We start from the raw sequence: 21796 nt of genomic DNA, 5'->3' as shown, positions 1-21796 counted from the left end.
AAACCGTGGAAATTGAAAGGATACAAAAAATGACAATACTTAATAGTAGCAAGGACAAGTTTAACATAACAAAAGAACTACTGTCATTCAACTCTCAGATAAAAACTAAAAAGTAAACAATAATGCACTAATATAACCAATTTTTACCAAAGGTCTAAATTTGGTCATTTCTGTAACAGAAAGGGAGCAACAACAAAAATATATTGAAAAACTAAAAACAAAGGAAAAGAAAGAAACCCTATATCATTTACACTTTAAAAGAAAGAATATCCATCTGTAATTTTACTAACTATATACTACTATTGACCTTCACATACTATACAAAGTGATGGGAGGTAAGAAGAGGGAGAAAGATCAATTGTTAGGAAAAAAACAAAAAAAATTAAGACAAGAAAAAGAATCATGTGAATCTTTTCATGACTATTGGCATAACCTTCTATAAAGTGCTTCCTAAAGTGCTTCCTTCCCCTACTACTTTTCTTTCAGAAACCTTAGTGAGGCTATGTTGATTCACTAAGGAGCTGCCACTGTAACAACTGCAGATTCCGAACAAGAACCTATAGAACTGTATATGGGTTAGCAAAATGGTATCTGCCAAACCTGGTTAACTCCTAATCACACCATAAACAAGTAATTTAAGTCATCCACTGTAAGGCGAGTCTGTTGACCACCAGCTTCATCCTCTCCAAATGCTGATGCAACCATCTCTCTCTTCTTTCGCTGCAATAGAACCAAGAATTTCTTTGTAAACAAAATTTTCGAAACAAGAATTTATATCTATTAAACAAAAGAAACAAATTTTCAGGATTCTGTCAACAGCAAAAGAAACAATCACAACATATCATACTTCAGTTTGTTATGCAAGCCATGTCAATTATATACAATATATGCTCAGCTTCCCAGACAACATTTTGAAATATGATTGGAATCACAACTGCCCGAACAACATTTTGAAATATGATTGGAATCACAACTGCCCGAACAACATTTGGAAATATGATTGGAATCACAAATTGCTTTTAACTTGTTTTACAACATATCTCATTTTAACCAATCAAACCAACAACTAACTCAAGAATGTCAAATCAAGGCATCAAGTATTTCATCTAATATACTAATGACTTTCACTATTTAACTTTTTGGGATACTAATAATAGTATTCCAAAAACGAACCAAACGAAGCCTTCATTGTTGACACCTATTTGTTACCTTTCATCTATTAGGGTGCATTTGTTCATGGAATTCTTTATCATGAAAAATAGGATTACTATTGAGATAAACCTTGAAGATTAATGAGGTGTTATACTAATAAGTTTGGTTAAATTGGTGAGCATAATAATTAATATGTTTGATTGGGAAGAATAAAATATATCAAGAAGTTTTTACTAAATTGCCCTTCCTTGTTATATATTATTATTTAGAATATTTTTTTAACCCCCTACATTCTAAACACCCCACAACAAAAGTTTAAATAAAAAAAAATAAAAACAGCCAACCCCACCCCCAAAACGATTGTTGGCTGCCAACCACCACCATCGTCGCCGTCGATAGTCGTCAGGACTGCGCACAACCACTAATTTGGCCAACCATGCGTCGATCTGGCTGGAAGCCGAAAACGGTCATATAGCCATGGATCTAGCCGGAAAGCCAGATCCATTCTGGCCATTAACGGCCAAATCTGTGGCCCTTTACAGCCACGAATTTGGTCATTTTCGGCCAGATCCATGGCCATCTAGCCATTTTCGACCTTCAATCTGACCGAAACGGCTTGATCAGCACCGGCTAGCCAGATTCGACTGGTCGTGCCCGTTCCGACAACTTCCAGCGACTGCCACCAAAGGCCGACAATTGTCTTAGTGGCTAGGGGTATTTTAGGTATTATCCATGCAAATAGTGAGGGTATTTCTATCTAAAAAAAAAATATATGAGGTTAAATAAGTCATTTCGCACATTTGGGCTAATTGTTATTTAGTAGACATATGAAGGCATTTGTGTCCAAACTTTATTAATTAAGGGTAAAATTCATATGACAATTGATTACTCCGATAATGAAAAAATAACACCGTCCTAGACAGTAATCAACTTACCTTCATTTTTACCTACAGTCACACTATTGACATTAAAAGTTTACTGTAATCTTTCATTACTTCGGTAGCATTTGGTTCAGGAATGTTATATTATTGAGGAATGTTGTTTACTGGAAAGATAGATTACTAGGGAATCTTTAGAGAAATGTGTTTGGTCGATTGGAATAAATTGATGGTTATGTTATAACATATGTTTGGTTGCGATGATAATGAGTGGGTATGTTTATGATTACTAAATTGCCCTCATTTTAAAATATATTATATTTTTTTATTATATTTTATTCTATTATTTTTAAATTGTTTCTTTTAACCCCCCTATATTGAAATTTTACCAAAACACCCCAACCATATACAACTTTAATTTGTAGCAAAGTCACTCCCACTCACCCCAACCCACCGCCGGTAGCCACCACCACCACCACCACCACCGGAAGCCGCTGTAATGGCGCACGACCAGCTGATCTAACTGGTCGTACGCCGATCAGGCCTAATCCGGCCAGATCTGGCCGTGAATACGGTCGTTTCACGACTAGATTTGGCCGTTAATATGGCCTTTCACGGCCAAAGATGTGGCCGTGAAACGCCATAGATCTGGCCTGAAAAGGCCAAATCTTTGGCCGTGAACGGCGACCGTTTCACTGCCAAAGATCTGGCCTTTTCACGGCCAGATCTATGGCGTTTCACGCGAGATCTGGTCGTTTCCAGCCATGATCACAAATCCATGGTCAAAATGTCCTTATCGGCACACGACCGGCAAGATCCTACCGTTCTTGTGCCGATATGATGACTTTCGCCGGTGGCCAGCGGTGGTCTTGGTGATTAGGGGTATTTGTTAATTTTTAAACTTTTTTGTGACGGGGGTGTTTTAGCTGTTCTCAAATGTAGGGGGTCTGCGTAATTTTTATTTGGTAACATAGGGGCAAATGTGTCCGGAAGTAAAATATTAAGGGCAAAATAGGGTAAAAATTATGATTACCCCGTAATCTAACATTAACACCCCCTGGAAAGGTAATCTGATTACCCCCAATATTACCAATAGTAACCACTATTTGTAATAAATATTACTGTATATTTATTACTTGACAACCAACGAGGGAATCTTGAAAATTAAACAAAGATTCAGGATTTACTTATTTCACCCCGAACCAAACGCACCCAAAATGTAGTTTTTTTTTTTAATTGAAGGTAATCAAACATTTTTCCTATTCAATTAAGTTTTGACATTTGTTATTGGCATGAGTGGGAGATGTGATGACTTCGTCAACCTCAAGGATGTGGAGTGATATTTTACCATACATATAGGGTTCTCATTATTTTTTGAGCCATAGGGAGGCTTATTATCCTTCCTTTTAAACAGAAAAGCAAGGCATCTTCACGTCCGAACGCAGCCAAAAAGTCGTTCCCAACCCCAATTCTACGTTCCCACGAAACTCCATCACATTCCTAATCCCATTCCATCAAACGCTTGGAGAGCAAAACCCAATTCTCTCGCTCACTCGCCATTAATGGAGGATTTCCAAGCGCTTCCCCACTACTGGGGCAGCACTCCCGAGGAAGAATATACCGTCGACAGGAATCAAATCAACAAGCTCATACTTCACTTCACCAAGAGGCTTATCTCTCTTTACCCGATCATGGTTACCCACCAACACCCTCCACGCGGCCTCCTCTGTATGGTCCATGGATACGGCAATGACATGAGCTGGACTTTTCAAGCCACATCAATCTTGCTTGCCCAGATGGGTTTCGCTGTTTGCTCTTGACATTGAAGGCCATGGCAGATCTCAAGGTATAAGGCTTATGTACCAAATGTTGATCTTGTTGTTCAAGATTGTTTGTCTTTCTTTAACTCGGTTGTGTAAGAAAATATACATGTAGATGAGTATAGAATAATGGGCCTATATCTAATTTTTCTTTATAAACAAATCTTTACATAATATAATACGGTCACAAAATAACAACTAGACAGTGTTGCCAAACCCTTCTGCTTCTTGACATTCCAAACGACCGCATCTCACCTACTACTTGCAAAAACATTGAAAACAACTGGGTGAGCACTAATGGCTCAGTAAGTAAACCCGCTATGCTCCTCTTCTCTCTTCGTTGCTCATATTCTGATTTTCTTTCCTTACATCACACTTCTCTATTCTTCTCTATTCTTTCTATGTTTTTTCTCAATTTCTAATTTCTCACTACTCGTGATAGTAGGCATGGTATCATGCATAGGTATGATGCAAATGCACAAATGCATAGGATGTGCATTTTCTTTTCTGTTTTTCTATTTTTCTTATTCTGTTTTTTGTTTCTTTTCTCTGTATTTCTTTCTATGCTTCCTTTCTTTCTATTTTTTCTTTTCTTTTCTAGTCTTTCTTTTCTTTTCTAGTCTTTCTTTCTATTCGTTCTTTCTTTCTATTCTTTTCTTTCTATTCTTTCTTTCTTTCTTTCTATTCTTTTTTTCTTTCTATTCTTTTCTTTCTATTCTTTCTTTCTATTCTTTCTTTTCTTTTCTTTCTTTCTTGCCGATCGGACTCGGTTGAGGCATGGATTTGGAACCCTGGTCGTGTGAGTGTATTCTCTAATTCTGGGTACAGTCCGCATCCACATGCACTTCTAACGGACTATACAATTCTTCTTTTTGATTCTGAGGCTGCTCACTGAAGGTGGCGTGCATGCGGGGCTATGTCACTCACGGTTCCCTATTGCAACAACCTACTCTTCTTTTATCTTTTTACACTTCTTTAAATAAAAATTCAGATTTGAACTTCTTTAATATTTCTCATTTCTTTCTATTTGTTCTTTAACTTTAATGTTCATTAATGCTCTTTAATGCTTTTATGAGTATGTATGCATGTAGATGGGCTCATGCTTATTATTCTTTCTAAATTCACATGTTTGGATGCAATAATGCAATATGAAATGTGAACATATCCTTCTCTACCATCTACAAACTCATCTCAAGATAACAATTAATCATACTCATACATGTATTTCTCTTTGACATTTCATCAAACAATTTATATGCACACATCAACTCTAATTTGGCTACACTTCTACCTCTCTTCTAAGCCACCAAAATTTTGAATAAAACACACCAAGATTAACATCAAACTTGTCCAAGATTCCCTTTACATGCATGCAAAGGATTCAATGAAACGCCTCATAAAGAAATAACACTATGCCTAAGAGTTACAGGGAGAAATAAAACGAGAGTTACAGGGAGAAATAAAACGACTATACTTTGTTTCGCCGTATTGTACAAGAACTTTTTCTAAATTATTTTCACTATTCTCAAAAAATAATTAATGAATTTATAAAATAATGGTCCCCAAATAGTGTGGGGAGAGTCACACCGTCATAGAATATCCCTTTGGTGTAGTGCATGCATGAATGTATATTAAATATTTATTATATATCTATTTTGCTTTTATTAAATTATAATTAATTAATTAATCATCGTTTATTTATTTAAAAAAAAAAACAATAAAAGTTCAATTATTATTTTAAATTAAAAGTGTAAATTTATTTATTAATTAAATATCATATTAAATATTTATATATTACAACAATATCATTTAAATTATCTCAAAATTAGGGTATTGGTAAAATTAGACTTATTATTATTATTATTATTATTATTATTATTATTATTATATGGGCTTGTCTCATAGTATTAATTCAACCACCGTACCAAACTACTTTTTATCCGATCAAATCCAAATCCAACAGATTAATTCAACTCATTATGACATGCCAAACACAGCTACCTTATCCTTGGTTAATATTGCTTGAGATTAACTATTTTTTATCCAGTCAAATCCAAATCGAACAAATTAATTCAACCCATTATGACATGCCAAACATATCTAACTTATCCTTGGTTAATGTCCCTTGAGATTATCAAACTTGAGTTTTTATGATAATCCAGTGCATTTGGTTCAGAGAATATTGTATTACTGGAAATATTATATTAATAGAAAAATAAATTACCTTGAAAACTACTGAACAGCTAAAAGTATTGAGTGATAGTTAGGCTCCGTTTGGTTCATTATTCTGATAGTTTTTAAAATAATCTTTTAAAAAAAAGTTAAATTGGGCGGGTATTACGATGTAGGATTAGGAAATTAACAAAAAAATCTTCTATGTTTGTTTATTTACTAAACACCCCTATAATAAAATATTAAAAGTTAACAAAAACACCCGCAACCACCCATTAAATACGAATAGCCGGCCACCATCGCCGGAGGGTGGCCGGAGTATTTTTGCAATTTAAAAAAAAAATATTTGAGGGTGTTTAGTTAAATTAATAAATTTAGGAGATTTAAAAGAAATTGAAAAATATAGAATAATATTTTGGGAATAATGACATTTCACTATTTAACTTTTTTGGGAATACTAATAATAGTATTCCCAAAAACGAACCAAACGAAGCCTTCATTGTTGACACCATATTTGTTACCTTTCAATCTATTTAGGGTGCATTTGTTTCATGGAATTCTTTATCATTGAAAAAATAGGATTACTATTGAGATAAATTACCTTGAAGATTAATGAAGGAATGTTATACTAATAAGTTTGGTTAAATTGGTGAGCATAAATAATTAATATGTTTGATTGGGAAGAATAAAATATTATCAAGAAGTTTTTACTAAATTGCCCTTCCTTGTTAATATTATTATTATTTAGAATATTTTTTTAACCCCCTACATTCTAAAACACCCCAACAACAAAAGTTTAAAATAAAAAAAAAATAAAAACAGCCAACCACCCACCCAAAACGATTGTTGGCTGCCAACCACCACCATCAGTCGCCGTCGATAGTCGTCAGGACTGCGCACAACCACTAGATTTGGCCAACCATGCGTCGATCTGGCTGGAAGGCCGAAAACGGTCATATAGCCATGGATCTAGCCGGAAAGCCAGATCCATTCTGGCCATTAACGGCCAAATCTGTGGCCCTTTACAGCCACGAATTTGGTCATTTTCGGCCAGATCCATGGCCATCTAGCCATTTTCGACCTTCAATCTGACCGAAAACGGCTTGATCAGCACACGGCTAGCCAGATTCGACTGGTCGTGCGCCGTTCCGACAACTTCCAGCGACTGCACCAAAGGCCGACAATTGTCTTAGGTGGCTAGGGGTATTTTAGGTATTATCCATGCAAATAGTGAGGGTATTTCTATCTAAAAAAAATAATATATGAGGTTAAATAAGTCATTTCGCACATTTGGGCTAATTGTTATTTAGTAGACATATGAAGGCATTTGTGTCCAAAACGTTTATTAATTAAGGGTAAAATTCATATGAACAATTGATTACTCCGATAATGAAAAAATAACACCGTCCTAGACAGTAATCAACTTACCTTCATTTTTACCTACAGTAACCACTATTGACATTAAAAGTTTACTGTAATCTTTCATTACTTCAAGGTAGCATTTGGTTCAGGGAATGTTATATTATTGAGGAATGTTGTATTACTGGAAAGATAGATTACTAGGGAATCTTTAGAGAAATGTGTTTGGTCGATTGGAATAAATTGATGGGTATGTTATAACAATATGTTTGGTTGCGATGATAAATGAGTGGGTATGTTATATAGATTACTAAATTGCCCTCATTTTAAAATAATAATATAATATTATTTTTATTATTATTTTATTCTATTATTTTTTAAATTGTTTCTTTTAACCCCCCTATATTTGAAATTTTACCAAAACACCCCAACCATATACAACTTTAATTTGTAGCAAAGTCACTCCCACTCACCCCAAACCACCGCCGGTAGCCACCACCACCACCACCACCACCGGAAGCCGCTGTAATGGCGCACGACCAGCTGGATCTAACTGGTCGTACGCCGATCAGGCCTAATCCGGCCAGATCTGGCCGTGAATACGGTCGTTTCACGACTAGATTTGGCCGTTTAATATGGCCATTTCACGGCCAAAGATGTGGCCGTGAAACGCCATAGATTGGCCCTGAAAAGGCCCAACTTTGGCCGTGAAACGGCGACCGTTTCACTGCCAAAGATCTGGCCTTTCACGGCCAGATACTATGGCGTTTCACGGCCAGACTGGTCGTTTCCAGCCATGGATCACAAATCCATGGTCGAAAATGTCCTTATCGGCACACGACCGGCAGATCCTACCGGTCTTGTGCCGATATGATGACTTTCGCCGGTGGCCAGCGGTGGTCTTGGATGATTAGGGGTATTTTGTTAATTTTTAAACTTTTGTGACGGGGGTGTTTTAGCTAAGTCTCAAATGTAGGGGGTCTGCGTAATTTATTTGGTAGACATATGAGGGCAAATGTGTCCGGAATGATAAAATATTAAGGGCAAATAGGGTAAAAATTATGATTACCCCGGTAATCTAACATTAAACACCCCTGGAAAGGTAATCTGATTACCCCCAATATTACCAATAGTAACCACTATTTGTAATAAATTTACTGTAATATTATATTACTTGACAAACAAACGAGGGAATCTTGAAAATTAAACAAAGATTACAGGATTATCTTATCACCCGAACCACAACGCACCCAAAATGTAGTTTTTTTTTTAATTGAAGGTAATCAAACATTTTTCCTATTCAATTAAGTTTTGACATTTGTTAATTGGCATGAGTGGGAGATGTGATGACTTCGTCAAACCTCAAGGATGTGAGTGATATTACCTACATATGGGTTCTCAATTATTTTTGAGCCCATAGGGGGCTCATTAATTATCCTTCCTTTTAAACAGAAAAGCAAGGCATCTTCACGTCCGAAAGCAGCCAAAAGTCGTTCCCAACCCCAATTCTACAGTTCACACGAAACTCCATCACATTCCTAATCCATTCCATCAAACGCTTGGAGAGCAAACCCAATCTCTCGCTCACTGCCATAATGGAGGATTTCCAAGCGCTTCCCCACTACTGGGGCAGCACTCCCGAGGAAGAATATTACCGTCGACAAGGAATACAATCAACAAGCTCATACTTCACTTCACCAAGAGGCTTATTATCTCTTTACCCGATCATGGTTACCCACCAACACCCTCCACGCGGCCTCCTCTGTATGGTCCATGGATACGGCAATGACACTGAGCTGGATTTTCAAGCCACATCAATTTGCTTGCCCAGATGGGTTTCGCTTGTTTGCTCTTGACATTGAAGGCCATGGCAGATCTCAAGGTATAAGGGCTTATGTACCAAATGTTGATCTTGTTGTTCAAGATTGTTTGTCTTTCTTTAACTCTGTTAAACAAGATCCTTCCTTAATGGGTTACCTCGTTTTTATATGGAGAATCAATGGGTGGTGCTATTTGTCTTTTGATCCATTTCGCTGATCCTGAAGGTTTTGATGGAGCAATTTTGGTTGCACCCATGTGTAAAATTTCTGACAAAGTAAAACCCAGATGGCCCATACCTCAAATCCTCACTTTTCTTGGAAAAATTTACCTACTTTAGCGATTGTGCCTACTGAAGATCTTATGTACAAGTCTGTTAAGGTGGAAGAGAAAAAGTTATAGCGAATAGTAATCCTTTGAGGTATAAGGGGGAAACCAAGATTGGGCACTGTTCTTGAACTACTGAGGGTTACTGATTATTTGAGTGGAAGATTGTGTGATGTGAGTATTCCCTCATTGTGTTACATGGAAGTGCTGATGTTGTGACTGATCCGAGTGTGAGTAGAGCTTTGTCTGAAGAGGCAAAGAGTGAAGACAAAACGATAAAGTTATGATGGGATGATGCACTCGTTGCTGTTTGGTGAGACAGATGAGAATGTTGAAATGTTCGGCGTGATTTTGTCTTGGTTGAATGGGAGGTGCGAAGAAAGAGCTTAATGAGTTCATTGAGTTGGTGATGAATTGTTGCGGCTTGATTATGAGCGTCTGCTTTGTTCTAGAATTGTTACTTATCTGTGTGGTTGTGATTGGGGAATTAAAAATAAAAAAAAAAAAAAAATCTGTGAATTTTGATGTTAAATATCTAACTTTGTTAATTGATCGATTGAAACTCAGTGAGAAGGTACCTGTACGGCTGTACCTCTATGGCTGTTGAATATGAATCCAAAAATTTCCTCTTTTTGATTGTGTGCTTACGAATTTAGATATTCAAAACTTTGCATTCAAAGAAACAGGAAGAAAAAATTACAGGCAATGAAATTGGAAAAAAAAAAAATATATTAGAGGTCCCACCGAGATTTGAACTCAGTTTACTTGATTCAGAGTCCAATGTCCTAACCACTAGACCATGGGACCTCCCTGGTTGTAGTATCAACAGCACTTATTTTCACAGGCTGAACATGTGGTTATTTTGGCATAGGACCAGCATGCGAAACAAGGCATTGTTTGGTACTATGTTTCAGTAGAGACCAAAGCTATTTCTATCTTAGTTTTAGTACAGAACGTAACAGATGCATTTTAGCCAGGCCGTAACCACAGAAAAAAAATAGAGATAATTGAATTCAACCAGACAACTATCGCAGCATTGTTTCGCTGTAATGTCATTATTGCTATATTTAACCAGATCCAGATGGTTCCAGTAACTATCCAAAAGATGAACCCATCCCTCCATCCATAACGGCATCTTAAAAAGAGAAAACTTTAACACCAAACCTTGGAAATGAGAAGGATACAAAAAATGACAATACTTATAGTAGCAAGGACAAGTTAACATAACAAAAGAACTACTGTCATTCAACTCTCAGATAAAAACTACAAAGTATCAATAATGCACTAATATAACCAATTTTTACCAAAGGTCTAAATTTGGTCATTTCTGTACCAGAAAGGGAGCAACAAAAACCCTATATCATTTACATTTTAAAGAAAGAATATCCATCTGTAATTTTACTAACTATATACTACTATTGACCTTCACATACTATACAAAGTGATGGGAGGTAAGAAGAGGAGAAAGATCAATTGTTAGAAAAAAAAAAAAAAAAAAAAAATTAAGACAAGAAAAAGAATCATGTGAATCTTTTCATGACTATGGCATAACCTTCTATAAAGTGGCTTCCTTCCCCTACTACTTTCTTTCAGAAACCTTAGTGAGGCTATGTTGATTCACTAAGGAGTGCCACTGTAACAACTGCAGATTCCGAACAAGAACCTATAGAACTGTATATGGGTTAGCAAAAAGGTATTGCCAAACCTGGTTAACTCAATCACACCATAAACAAGTAATTAAGGCATCCACTGTAAGGCGAGTTGTTGACACAGCTTCATCCTCTCCAATGCTGATGCAACCATCTCTCTCTTCTTTCGCTGCAATAGAACCAAGAATTCTTTGTAAACAAAATTTTCGAAACAAGAATTTATATCTATTAAACAAAGAAACAAATTTTCAGGATTCTGTCAACAGCAAAAGAAACAATCACAACATATCATACTTCAGTTTGTTATGCAAGCCATGTCAATTATAAACAATATATGCTCAGCTTCCCGGACAACATTTTGAAATATGATTGGAATCACAACTGCCTGAACAACATTTTGAAATATGATTGGAATCACAAATTGCTTTTAACTTGTTTTACAACATATCTCATTTTAACCAATCAAACCAACAACTAACTCAAGAATGTCAAATCAAGGCATCAAGTATTTCATCTAATAACTGAATCCATACCTTTTCGGGAATCAAGAATGTCAAATCAAGGCATCAAGCATTCATCTAATACCTGAATCCAGCTTTTCGGGCATGATCATGCCTATGTCTATATATTCTCTCTAATTATTTAAAACAGACAACATAATGATCTAACCTTATCAACAAAATAAAAAAAAATAAAAAAATAAAAAAAGCATACCTGGAGAGCCAAAATACGATCTTCAACTGTATTTTTCACTGTTAACCGCAATACCGTAACTGGACGAGTCTGTCCAATACGATGTGCTCTATCAATTGCTTGATCTTCAGTTGTTGGGTTCCACCATAGATCCAAGAGCAGAACATGGCAAGCAGCAACCATGTTCAATCCTAGACTAGCAGCTTTCAAAGACATAATCATGACAGACACCTACATCCAAAAGCATCAAATATTTTAGTAAATCCACTCTAAGCACCAAAGTAAGCCAATAAAGCACTCTGATTCTCTGAATGATTCATTGCCAAGACGGAATATATAGAATTTCAAAATTACAAACCTCTGGGAGGGTGTTAAAATCCTTTACAGCTTTGTCTCTGGCAACGACAGACATTGTTCCATCAAGTCTTCTGTACTGGATCGAAGAATCTTTAAGACAAGCTTCAAGCAAATCCAACATTTTTGTCCACTGTGAAAACACAATTGCTTTCTCTCCAACTACCTTAATAGAATCCTTTAAATCTTTCTCTGCATCCAATCTTTTTTCATCAGGAACATTGTTAAGTGAATCTCCTGCACGAATGTTATGTGAATCTTCCAGGCACCACGTGCTATCATCAAAAGAATTCTGTAAAGAACTATTTGATAGTGCAGGTTCCCTCGGTTTACCCAGTGACTGCAGGACCTCAAGAGCAGCCTTGATTTTGGATGATGAGAAACTGTCAGAACAAGGTTCTTGTGCCTTAACCAAATCAGAACCAGAGAAATCAGTGGAACTGTCCTGCCCAGTCTGCTGTGAGAGAGAATTGTTTAATGTTGCTTTAGAAAAAACTGAAGACACACTGAGCCGGACTTTGCAATTTGTTGTGGGACACTGATTATCATCACCAGTAAGATGTTCACAGATGCACTGATTACAAAAAACATGACCACAGACTGACACAACAGCATCTTCAGGGGGATCCTGTAGAAAAACCAGCAGAGGTGTCAGAAGAAAAAACCAGACCAATTTGCATTTCATCAAAACACTAAGTTGAAATTAATTAACAAAGAATTGCACGTCCACGAATATTAGCAAACAAGAAAGTAAAGTATTCATAACAACAGGATTGGTAATTTATTGGATAAGAGTAATCTAACCCCATAAATAGAAGAAACAACATAACAAAGTTCAGTTATCTGACATTCAATCACCTATAATAGCAACTAAAATTATGCCAGGTCGCTGATGATACGGAAAAAATAAAATAAAATAAAAACTGGCATACCCAAGCAAATTGTACAATGAGGTGCAATGCTTGCATCTAAGTATAATCATGCCCCTAATATCATAAGATATGACCATATGAAAAAAATTATATTTTATCACTTATGAGATCAAACACCGTATCCAGAAAACGATTTTCCTACAGCATCCACCAGATTTCATAAGAGGTTTGTATAACACACAATTTTAACCATATCACTGACTATACAGCATTTAATACTACAACCCATGGAAATGGTGATGAAGAACAAACACCATATAAGACCTTGAAACTCTGTTCCCCTGTGATAAAACTCACCAGGTCACAATACTTTTGTGTAGATAGAATTCATCAAAAACCTTAATATCAAATCAAACTATTTTTGCTATACATTTCAGTAAAACTGTTCCATTGTGGATTGGATCTTATAGATATAAACACAAATGCAACATAAAATCCACATTCAGCATACAGACCATGATTCTAATCTAGAGCCTCCACAATCAAAACTCCACTGACCATATCCATGACAACCCAGAGTACAAACTAGCTCTATTAAGTTTGAAGTCAGAGCCATTCCTAAATATAAACAGTTTAAATGAAACAAATAAAAAATTAAAAGCTCAAAAAATACCAACCAGAAATAGCAAAAAGGAAACATAAAAGGATGTAATTAAGTGGTAAACAGTACAGAAGGAAAAAAAAAAAAAAAAAGAAAAATCAAAGCCCCCATTCAGATAGGAAGTGGAACATATAAATGCAAGGGGTATAAAAGATTAGTTACAAAGATCAAGATGACAACTTGAAAACTAGGAGTATAACTATGCAAATAATATAAGTCACTACCAAAGCAAATGGACCTCATATATTTAAAATACTGAAACCAAATACAAAAAGAGTAACCACTTACATTGCAGATGCCACAAATTGCCAAAGAAGCTTCTAAACAATTGAGAAGGCACATTTGTTTCTCCCGAGGAAGTTTCTTAGCCATCTCAACTGAGGATCTCCACAATGAATTTGAATCAAACCCCTTGACAAGAAGAGGGTGATCACAAGCTTGACGAAGGCGCAAGAGCATCAATAAAATGTTAACATAGTTTTGCTTTACAGTTCCAGCAGCTGCATATTCCTGACAGAAGACATAAAATAAGCAAAAGCAGCTAAACATGCTTAATAAAGGAAAATAATCGACCACATGAAATAGAGAAGAAATCCAAAATCCCCAAACTACTTTCACAATAATATCAAACCTTAAACTGATCACGTGAATCAATCTCTAGTTGGTTGTAGAAATCACGTTCCTCCTTCGTAAAATCCACTTGTTTAAGCTCAATTACTTTAGGTGGCAAGTTAATAATGGGCTCCCCATCAAGAAGAGTGCCTAGATTACATAACAACTCATAAGAGACATTAAGACTTAATGTAATCTGCATATTAATGCAGGCCTCACAGCAATTCCATAATAGTGATACACAAGAAACCCTCGTTAGTTAAGATAATTGAACAAGCAAACATGTAAAAAATAAACAGTCCTCAAAACAGCTTTCAAAATGCTAAATTTTCAGATACCAGTCTTTTGAAAAAATAAAATAAAAATAAATTAGTGTTTAATAAAAAAAATAAAAAATAAAAATGAGATACAACCATACATAGAGCTTAAACTATAATTCAGGCACAATAAGTCCCTTTACCCTGTGTTCTAATCTTTTCTCAATCCAATTCCACTGTTATTTTACCAATATATAAGTGATTAACTGTCCAACAAAAAAAAATTATGTCAAACACAAAATGAACCATTGAAGAAAGACTCATAAAATATAAACAAGACCCCCAAAGTGAAAAATTGAAGACTAAAAAAACAGATGCTCTTTCAAGAAAGAATTGGTAGCTGTAGCACTGGCTGACAAGAGAACAGAGAATAACAAATAAAGACTTCAAACATTTTAGAATATCAGCGACAGATACAAAAGCTCTGACAGTTTAAACATAACACTACACACACTACACCCTTCGGACTTGGAGGATCATTTAATCACACAAAAACAATAGCATTAGCTATGCACTTTTTCTTTTAAGGGCAGATACACAATCAGCATACAAAGTATTAAATCTTACCTTTTGTTCGACGTAGCATAATTGTTTTCAAGACAGCTTGCAGCTTCCTGTAGCCTTTCACCGGATTTTTAGAAATTGGGACCTTTATTGTAGCACAAAATGACTTGTAGACAGCAAAAGGGTCATATCTGAGAAATCTGAAGTAGCTATAAAGATCATCAATGGCATTCTGAATAGGAGTCCCTGACAAGCACCACCTACGTTTAGCACGGAGACCCCAGCAAGCCCTAGCAACTTGAGTTCTGTGATTCTTTATGCTTTGGGCCTCATCCAAGACAACCCTAAACCATCCCACTTTTGCCAGAGGTCCAGCAGCCATCTCAAGAAGCATACCATCCACTCCTTTCTTGCGTTTCATACCTTTTTTATCAGAACTTGGTGGGTATTTTAATTTCTTGCCAGACCAATACATTGGTGAAACATCATCAACTTCTGCCTTTATTTTCTCATCATAATCTTCTTTATCAACAAGGGGCTGCTTTGGGACCTCCATGCTAACTATTGAATATGTCGTAATAACAACATCATACTTGGCCAACTCAGACGGATCCTTAGTTCGATTGCTTCCATGGTACACCAGAATAGAGAGACTTCCTTTGCTTGTTACCTTATTGCGCAACTCCTCAGCCCATTGCCGCAATACACTCGTTGGACAAACAACAAGAGTTCCAGCGGCTGGCCTTCCCCTAGCATGCCCCAGAGCGTTTAAATTCTTTCCTGTACTTCCATTGGACATAACTGGAGAGTAATCAGGTTCTTTCTTTATTCCATCCGGAGAGTAGTCAGATTCTTTCTTTATTCCATCATGCTCATAAGCTTCATTACCTTCGTCGTCGTCGTCGTCATCATCATCCAAATTTAGAGTTTCCAGTTTACATTTGCTAACATTCTCTGCTTTAGAAGTTGGAGGCCTTTCCTTAAGAATAAGTGCAATTGTTGATATTGTTTTTCCCAGTCCCTGCAATATCAATTTTATTAACCCAAATCAAATTCAGTCAATGATAGTCCACTAACTTAGCAATAAATATAGACAACCAACCTGATCATCTGCAAGAATTCCTCCTGAACAATGCAAGCTAGATGTCTCCTTTTGGACCATCCATGACAAAGCAATTCGCTGTCCCCAAGAAAGAGAGGGATTCAACAAAGCCATAAAGAAATCCACATTCTAATTTCCATTCATAAATACCAAAGACTTTAACATATAAGATTTTAAATAAAGGCCAGTTACATTGGTTCCCTATTATTTTATTCTCAATATTCATAAGTCAAAGGAAAACTCAAAATAACAAAGTAGAATTCTTAGCTTCAACATTCAAAATTTTAATTTATAGATAAAAAGGAAATTTTCCAAACCTGATGTCTCAAAAGAGACACTGCCAAAACACCATCAGGTGGACTAGCTTCAGATTTGGGCTGAGAAAGGTCCTGCAAGGCATCTTAGAACGTTAGATTCATTAACATATAAGCTACAAACTATATTTTCAAGACTAAATTTAATTCAAACAGGGTAACAACAATATTAAATCATAAATACCATTAGAGCATTAAAATGGATTCTACTTATTACTTCCTAGAACGAACTGTAAATAAATAAGAAAAATATATTCATTACTTGATGTTAAAAGCAGCACTTGACTGCTTAAAAATGTTTCTACCACTTAGCCAGGCCCTAAATATAAAAGAAGTCCCTTTGTTCACATGTCATCTTCACATATATCAAAAATGCTAAGCTCCTATGCAGCTAGTCAAAGCTAGCAGCCTCCAGTTTTTTTAGACAAATCAAGAAAAAGAAAAACAAATAATACATAAGTCCCTCTGTAAACTCCCTCGTGTCTCTTGCTCTGAAAGAACAATTAGATCTCACTGCAAAGTATCAAATATGACTTAGAAAAACCCAAGCAGCAATGGAAAATACCCAAGGGAATTTCCTTAATGTATAAATTTCAAAATTATAAGTGAATAGGCATGCCACCAATGTCTCTCTATTTATGCTTGCCAGTAACAATATCAATATGATATCTTCAATACCAGAAGGTGCTGACTGAATCATTGGAGTAGCTAGAGAAAAGTACAATTGAGAAATTGGCTTTCTTCTTATTTGCATCATCAGGCTGACTATCAATTACTCTTAATATGATCTAACTTAGGGACAAGCATATGTACAAAAGAAACAAGGGACACTTCCATACTTCAAAAGCAATGTAGGAAGGTATCATTGTATAGAATTATTGACTGGCATCAAAACTTGAAGCAAAATTAAAAGCACCCAATTCATATAGACCATACATAAGTACCCACTATTACACTAGATATATTCGAATTGTAAAATAGACAAAAAAAGGGAATATGAGCTTTACACATTCCACGTAAACAATGTATTCCTGAACTCAAAAAAGCAAGCACAAAAATAATCCCCAAAAAGTATACCAACCTGCAGTGCAGCTTGAAAAATTAACCGCTCGTCACATGCCCTAACCCTCACACCTCCAAATCCAGTTTGAGGCACTCCAGTATAATTCAAAGTATCACTAGAGTGGTATGGTGTAACAACAGGCTTTCCAAATGCATTTGAACAAGAAGCTTGATTCATATTAAAACTCTTTCCAAGTACTACAGATTGATTAGAGCGGGCAGGTTGACTGATATCTTCAAGTATACATATATCAAGGTCATCATCAACAAGAGATTTGCAATCAGAGGAATTACTGTGAATTGACTCAGGGCTCACTTTTGGAATATTGGAACCCATACTCCTAGGTTTAATCAGTTCAACCTCCTTCTCTTCCTTAAAACAACTTAACTGTTTCTTGTTTAGCACAGATGCCTGAGCACCTGGAAAATATTGGCCCGAGGAATTTAAACGCAAATTCAAATCTCCACCATCAATGAGAGGTCTAGCAGAACTTCCATTAATGGTTTCTTGACAAAGTCGAGCTCTCTTAGATTCAATAATCATGCCTTCTTTCTCCTCCTTAGCATGAACCACATTCTTCTGACTTGACAAAGTCGGTGCTACACCAGTAGACAACTGTTTTGAGTAATCAAAAAAATTGCCACCGTCATGGTAAGAAGAATTTCTACTGACAACTTCGTCAACCAGTTCAACAGAACCACTGATCGTGCTTCTAGAGGCAATTAGTTCACCATTTCCTTCATCCTTGACACAACCCGATTGTCTCTTGCTAGAAAAATGTGAATGAGAATAACCAAGTGACTGGGTAGATGCCTTGCCATCAAAAATTCTATTGTCCATATCTGATAGAGAATTTCCGTAGATTGGTGAAAAATAATTACTATCTTCACATCTAAAATTCTGTCCATTTACATCAAAGCAATCAATCAATGATAACTCTGATAGAGATCCATTACTTGTTCCCCCTTGAGCATTTATAGTCATCCTACTACTTGAGCAAGCACTCTCTGTTGGAAACTCCCCCAGATCGCTTTTGTTAGTTGTAATTTCTTCATTACTGGGCAAAGATAGGAAATTGAAACTAGATGGATCTTCCAAAAATGTATTATCTGGACTCATGTAATATTGCATAGTTGAATAATGGTCATCAACATCGCTAATAACTTCAGAAATATGACAGATAGTAGAATCAGTTGAAGCCACATTATGTGAAGCCACATCTGCATCCCTGAAGGGCACAACACAAAATGAATACACATTATTTTCCAGTACTCCTAATGATCCTGACCTAGTTCCTCTCATATCACCACCAGATTCATATTTTACATCCAAATTCTCCAAGGTATGGCTGTATGAAGCATCTACAACTGTCAAAAAACACAGAAATCAGCAATTGAAGCATAAATGAATTTTCCACAGCAAACATTGGAACGCACAATATGAAGAGCTTACATACATTTGGAATCAATTTGACTTCCCATCTGCCCAAACTGAATTCTGGCTGCACCGTCCAGCACATCAAAACCCTTATTATCTCTATCATGAAAAACATGGTTTCCATCTCCTTCAGAGAAACTAGAGGCCGTACTACAACCAGGTGTCTCAAATTGAGATATTCCAACCCTTTCAGGTCAGCAAGTCCCTGAAGTTGGTGAGAACCAGTCATTAAGACTAGCAGAGCAAGTCTGTACAGGATAGCAGGTTTGTTCTGTGTGTTGCAGTTTGCTATGGTAATCACCTGAACTCCCTTTTCGATCATCTGAAGCTTCCAAGTTATATGAAGGGTAAGATGTAACAGGACCCATAAAATCAACTTGGTATCCTAAGCAATGAATCAAGAATAAGAGGATTTAAAATGAGATATTGCATCCCAATCTATTGTAATATCTCAAATACACATCAACATCTCACTAACCATCTAACAAATGAATATTATGATATATGTCACAAGCAGTAAACAAACAATAACACCCATATAAACTTTTTACCATTTTGAAGCTGCAAATTATTGTGATTTCCGTCCTCCACGGCTGACTCTTCTAGTGATGAATTCTTTAGTGATGAATCTTCTGGACTACTCTGCAATTTGATACTTAAAGTTCAGAATCCTGAAAGAATACTCTTTACACAGTTGGCAAAGTAATTGACTCAAGTAACAACAGTAGAGATACACAAAACATTCAACCCTCATGCCTGATAGGAGATATTCATACTAATTTAAGAATGATTAAAATCCCACATAAGCATTGACTACAAGTTTTTTATTTCAATATCTCATGGCCAGATCAATTACCATTGATAAACATAATTCCAGAAATCCATCACAACTGAAAAAATAGCATGAACTACTTCAACTGAGGCAGTATCAGGAGTGGAAAAAACTTCCAATAACCTCAAGTTTCAAAAATTCACCTCTGAGTTTCAAGAGCTATGTACACACTGAACGTTCTACAAATCTAAGGCCAAAGTCAACAGGAAACCAGACCGATTATATCTTTATATTCTAAATTCCAATAAAATCATTCTTCGAGAACTGCGACCAGTTCAGCTTCACCCACATCACAGCCACTCATAAATAGTTTTAAATTTTTCTTCTTATACTTCTTACTGCTTCATAGCAACAATAACCATAAGTAATTAAAAAAAAAAAATGGTTATTAATCACTCCTTATGCAACCTGCTAACTCTTTTTCTTTTCTTCTCTAGATTGATGACCAATAAAATAAGTACACAGGTAAACAAAGAATAACAGCTAACTAAAGTTTAACGCCAACTAAAAAACTCGGTGTCTTCTACAATTCGATTAAGAAAAGAAGCTAACAACACAAATATAAAAACTCAATTACAGATTATAAACCGCAAGACGAATCGTTCCGATCCAAATCCGAAATCTTCGATCGAAAAAACCCTACCTGCACTCGATCAGGCTCCTTTTCTTCGAGAATATCTAACAAAGTCCCCATATCGATCGACAATTCTTCACCCAAGTCACTGTCAAAGTAATCGTCAATCGACATGCTGCTCTCCGCCATCAACATCGCAAAATTTTAAAAATAAAAATAAAAAATCTTTTAAAGAAAGAAACCCTAATTACTCCAAAATCCTTCCTTCTTCCAGATTCTTAAACCTTGTCTGTTTGGAATCATCTAGCAGTCGGATCCAAACAGTCAGAATCGCATCCTAAAACAAATTCAAAGAATTTGAAGAAGGATGTCTCCTTAAGAGATGCGGACTTTTTCTTGCTGTAATGGTGGCGCACGTTTAAATAGGGATTGGTTAAGGAGCGGGTATGCGCAGGTTAAGGACTGATTCTTTTTGTTAAAATAAACTGGGAGGGAAGGTGAATAGAAGGACGATTTTCTTTTGTTTTTTCAGTAAATATTTCCACGCGATTTTAACGCGTATGTCTTATATCGATTCACGTGAAAATTTAAATAAATTTATAAAATCATAAATTATGTATATAAAAAGCTTGATTTATTAAAGAAAATATATGTATTATTTTGTGATTCTGTTAAAAAAATATTATAAAATATATACTAAATAACATTACCTACTACCAAAAACCGTTAAATGAACAATCTTATCCATAAATTCAAATGCTAAATATTAATTATTAAAGAATTTGTAAGATAAACGCCTCAAATAATAATAAATAAATAATGTGAAAGCCTGACCCGTGAAGCGTGACGTGGGCGATGACAATTCTTCTAAAAAAAGGTTTAAGCTACTACCACTGCTCCTTGTTTTAGTCTCATTAGTGGTTAGATGCCTAATTCTGTTTTGTTATGCGGGCGTTATACACGCGAAATGCCGTGCGAGTGAGATTGGAAAGGGAAAGAGAAACGCTTGGGCCTGCACCGAAATTTCCAGGCTGCTCAAGTGAAGGGAAGGGGGATTAAAAGTCATAGTTACACACGACGTCGTTGACGATGCTTATGCTCGAGACTATTACCGCATGTGAACGGAGTTTATAAAAGGTTTTTCAGTTTCATATAATTATTTTATGAAGCGTTAATTTGAAGACTTAGCATGTAACATGTGTTGGGAGTTGGGACATGGGATTTAAATTTTATCTTCTTTATAAAATCTTAGGATCCCTTTTTATCGTAAATAACGGAATTTCCAA

The 21796-nt window shown here is 35.9% G+C and overlaps 2 protein-coding genes and 1 non-coding gene across 3 annotated transcripts; all 3 read right to left on the bottom strand.

Annotated features, from left to right (window-relative positions):
* Nucleotides 1–101: 101 nt before the first annotated feature.
* On the bottom strand, nt 102–19301 carry LOC116121093 (helicase-like transcription factor CHR28). Its single transcript, XM_031407038.1, has 10 exons — nt 19124–19301; nt 17686–19034; nt 16608–16679; nt 16291–16368; nt 15252–16209; nt 14387–14517; nt 14044–14265; nt 12227–12850; nt 11890–12099; nt 102–720 (listed from the first exon to the last, which is right to left on the bottom strand). Exons 1-10 carry the CDS (start codon nt 19146–19148, stop codon nt 616–618), a joined length of 3774 nt encoding a protein of 1257 aa, XP_031262898.1. The 5' UTR covers nt 19149–19301; the 3' UTR covers nt 102–615.
* Nucleotides 10262–10333, bottom strand: TRNAQ-CUG. Its single transcript has one exon. It is a non-coding gene; the product is annotated as a tRNA-Gln (tRNA).
* Nucleotides 19268–20672, bottom strand: LOC116121094. The gene is made up of 3 exons (XM_031407040.1): nt 20580–20672; nt 19656–19746; nt 19268–19489 (listed from the first exon to the last, which is right to left on the bottom strand). Exons 1-3 carry the CDS (start codon nt 20628–20630, stop codon nt 19299–19301), a joined length of 333 nt encoding a protein of 110 aa, XP_031262900.1. The 5' UTR covers nt 20631–20672; the 3' UTR covers nt 19268–19298.
* Nucleotides 20673–21796: the final 1124 nt, after the last annotated feature.

The sequence above is a fragment of the Pistacia vera genome, unplaced genomic scaffold (genome assembly GCF_008641045.1).
Source record: "Pistacia vera cultivar Batoury unplaced genomic scaffold, PisVer_v2 Contig964, whole genome shotgun sequence".
Classification (NCBI taxonomy): domain Eukaryota; kingdom Viridiplantae; phylum Streptophyta; class Magnoliopsida; order Sapindales; family Anacardiaceae; genus Pistacia; species Pistacia vera.
Note: the sequence above shows the minus strand (reverse complement) of the source record. Positions and strands in the feature narration are given on the sequence as shown.

Bases quoted from the DNA above. Each gene is read 5' to 3' on its own strand.
- LOC116121093 (XM_031407038.1), bottom strand. From the start codon at position 19,148: ATGGGAAGTCAAATTGATTCCAAAT. The intron at 12,851-14,043 runs GTAAGTGGTTAC...GTTTTTCTACAG, and splicing joins CAATTTGTGGCATCTGCAAT to GATCCCCCTGAAGATGCTGT. The intron at 721-11,889 runs GTATGCTTTTTT...GTTCTATTGCAG, and splicing joins ATCGTATTTTGGCTCTCCAG to CGAAAGAAGAGAGAGATGGT.
- LOC116121094 (XM_031407040.1), bottom strand. From the start codon at position 20,630: ATGGGGACTTTGTTAGATATTCTCGAAGAAAAGGAGCCTGATCGAGTG. The intron at 19,747-20,579 runs GTAGGGTTTTTT...ATCAAATTGCAG, and splicing joins AGGAGCCTGATCGAGTGCAG to AGTAGTCCAGAAGATTCATC. The intron at 19,490-19,655 runs GTAAAAAGTTTA...TTCATTGCTTAG, and splicing joins TAATTTGCAGCTTCAAAATG to GATACCAAGTTGATTTTATG.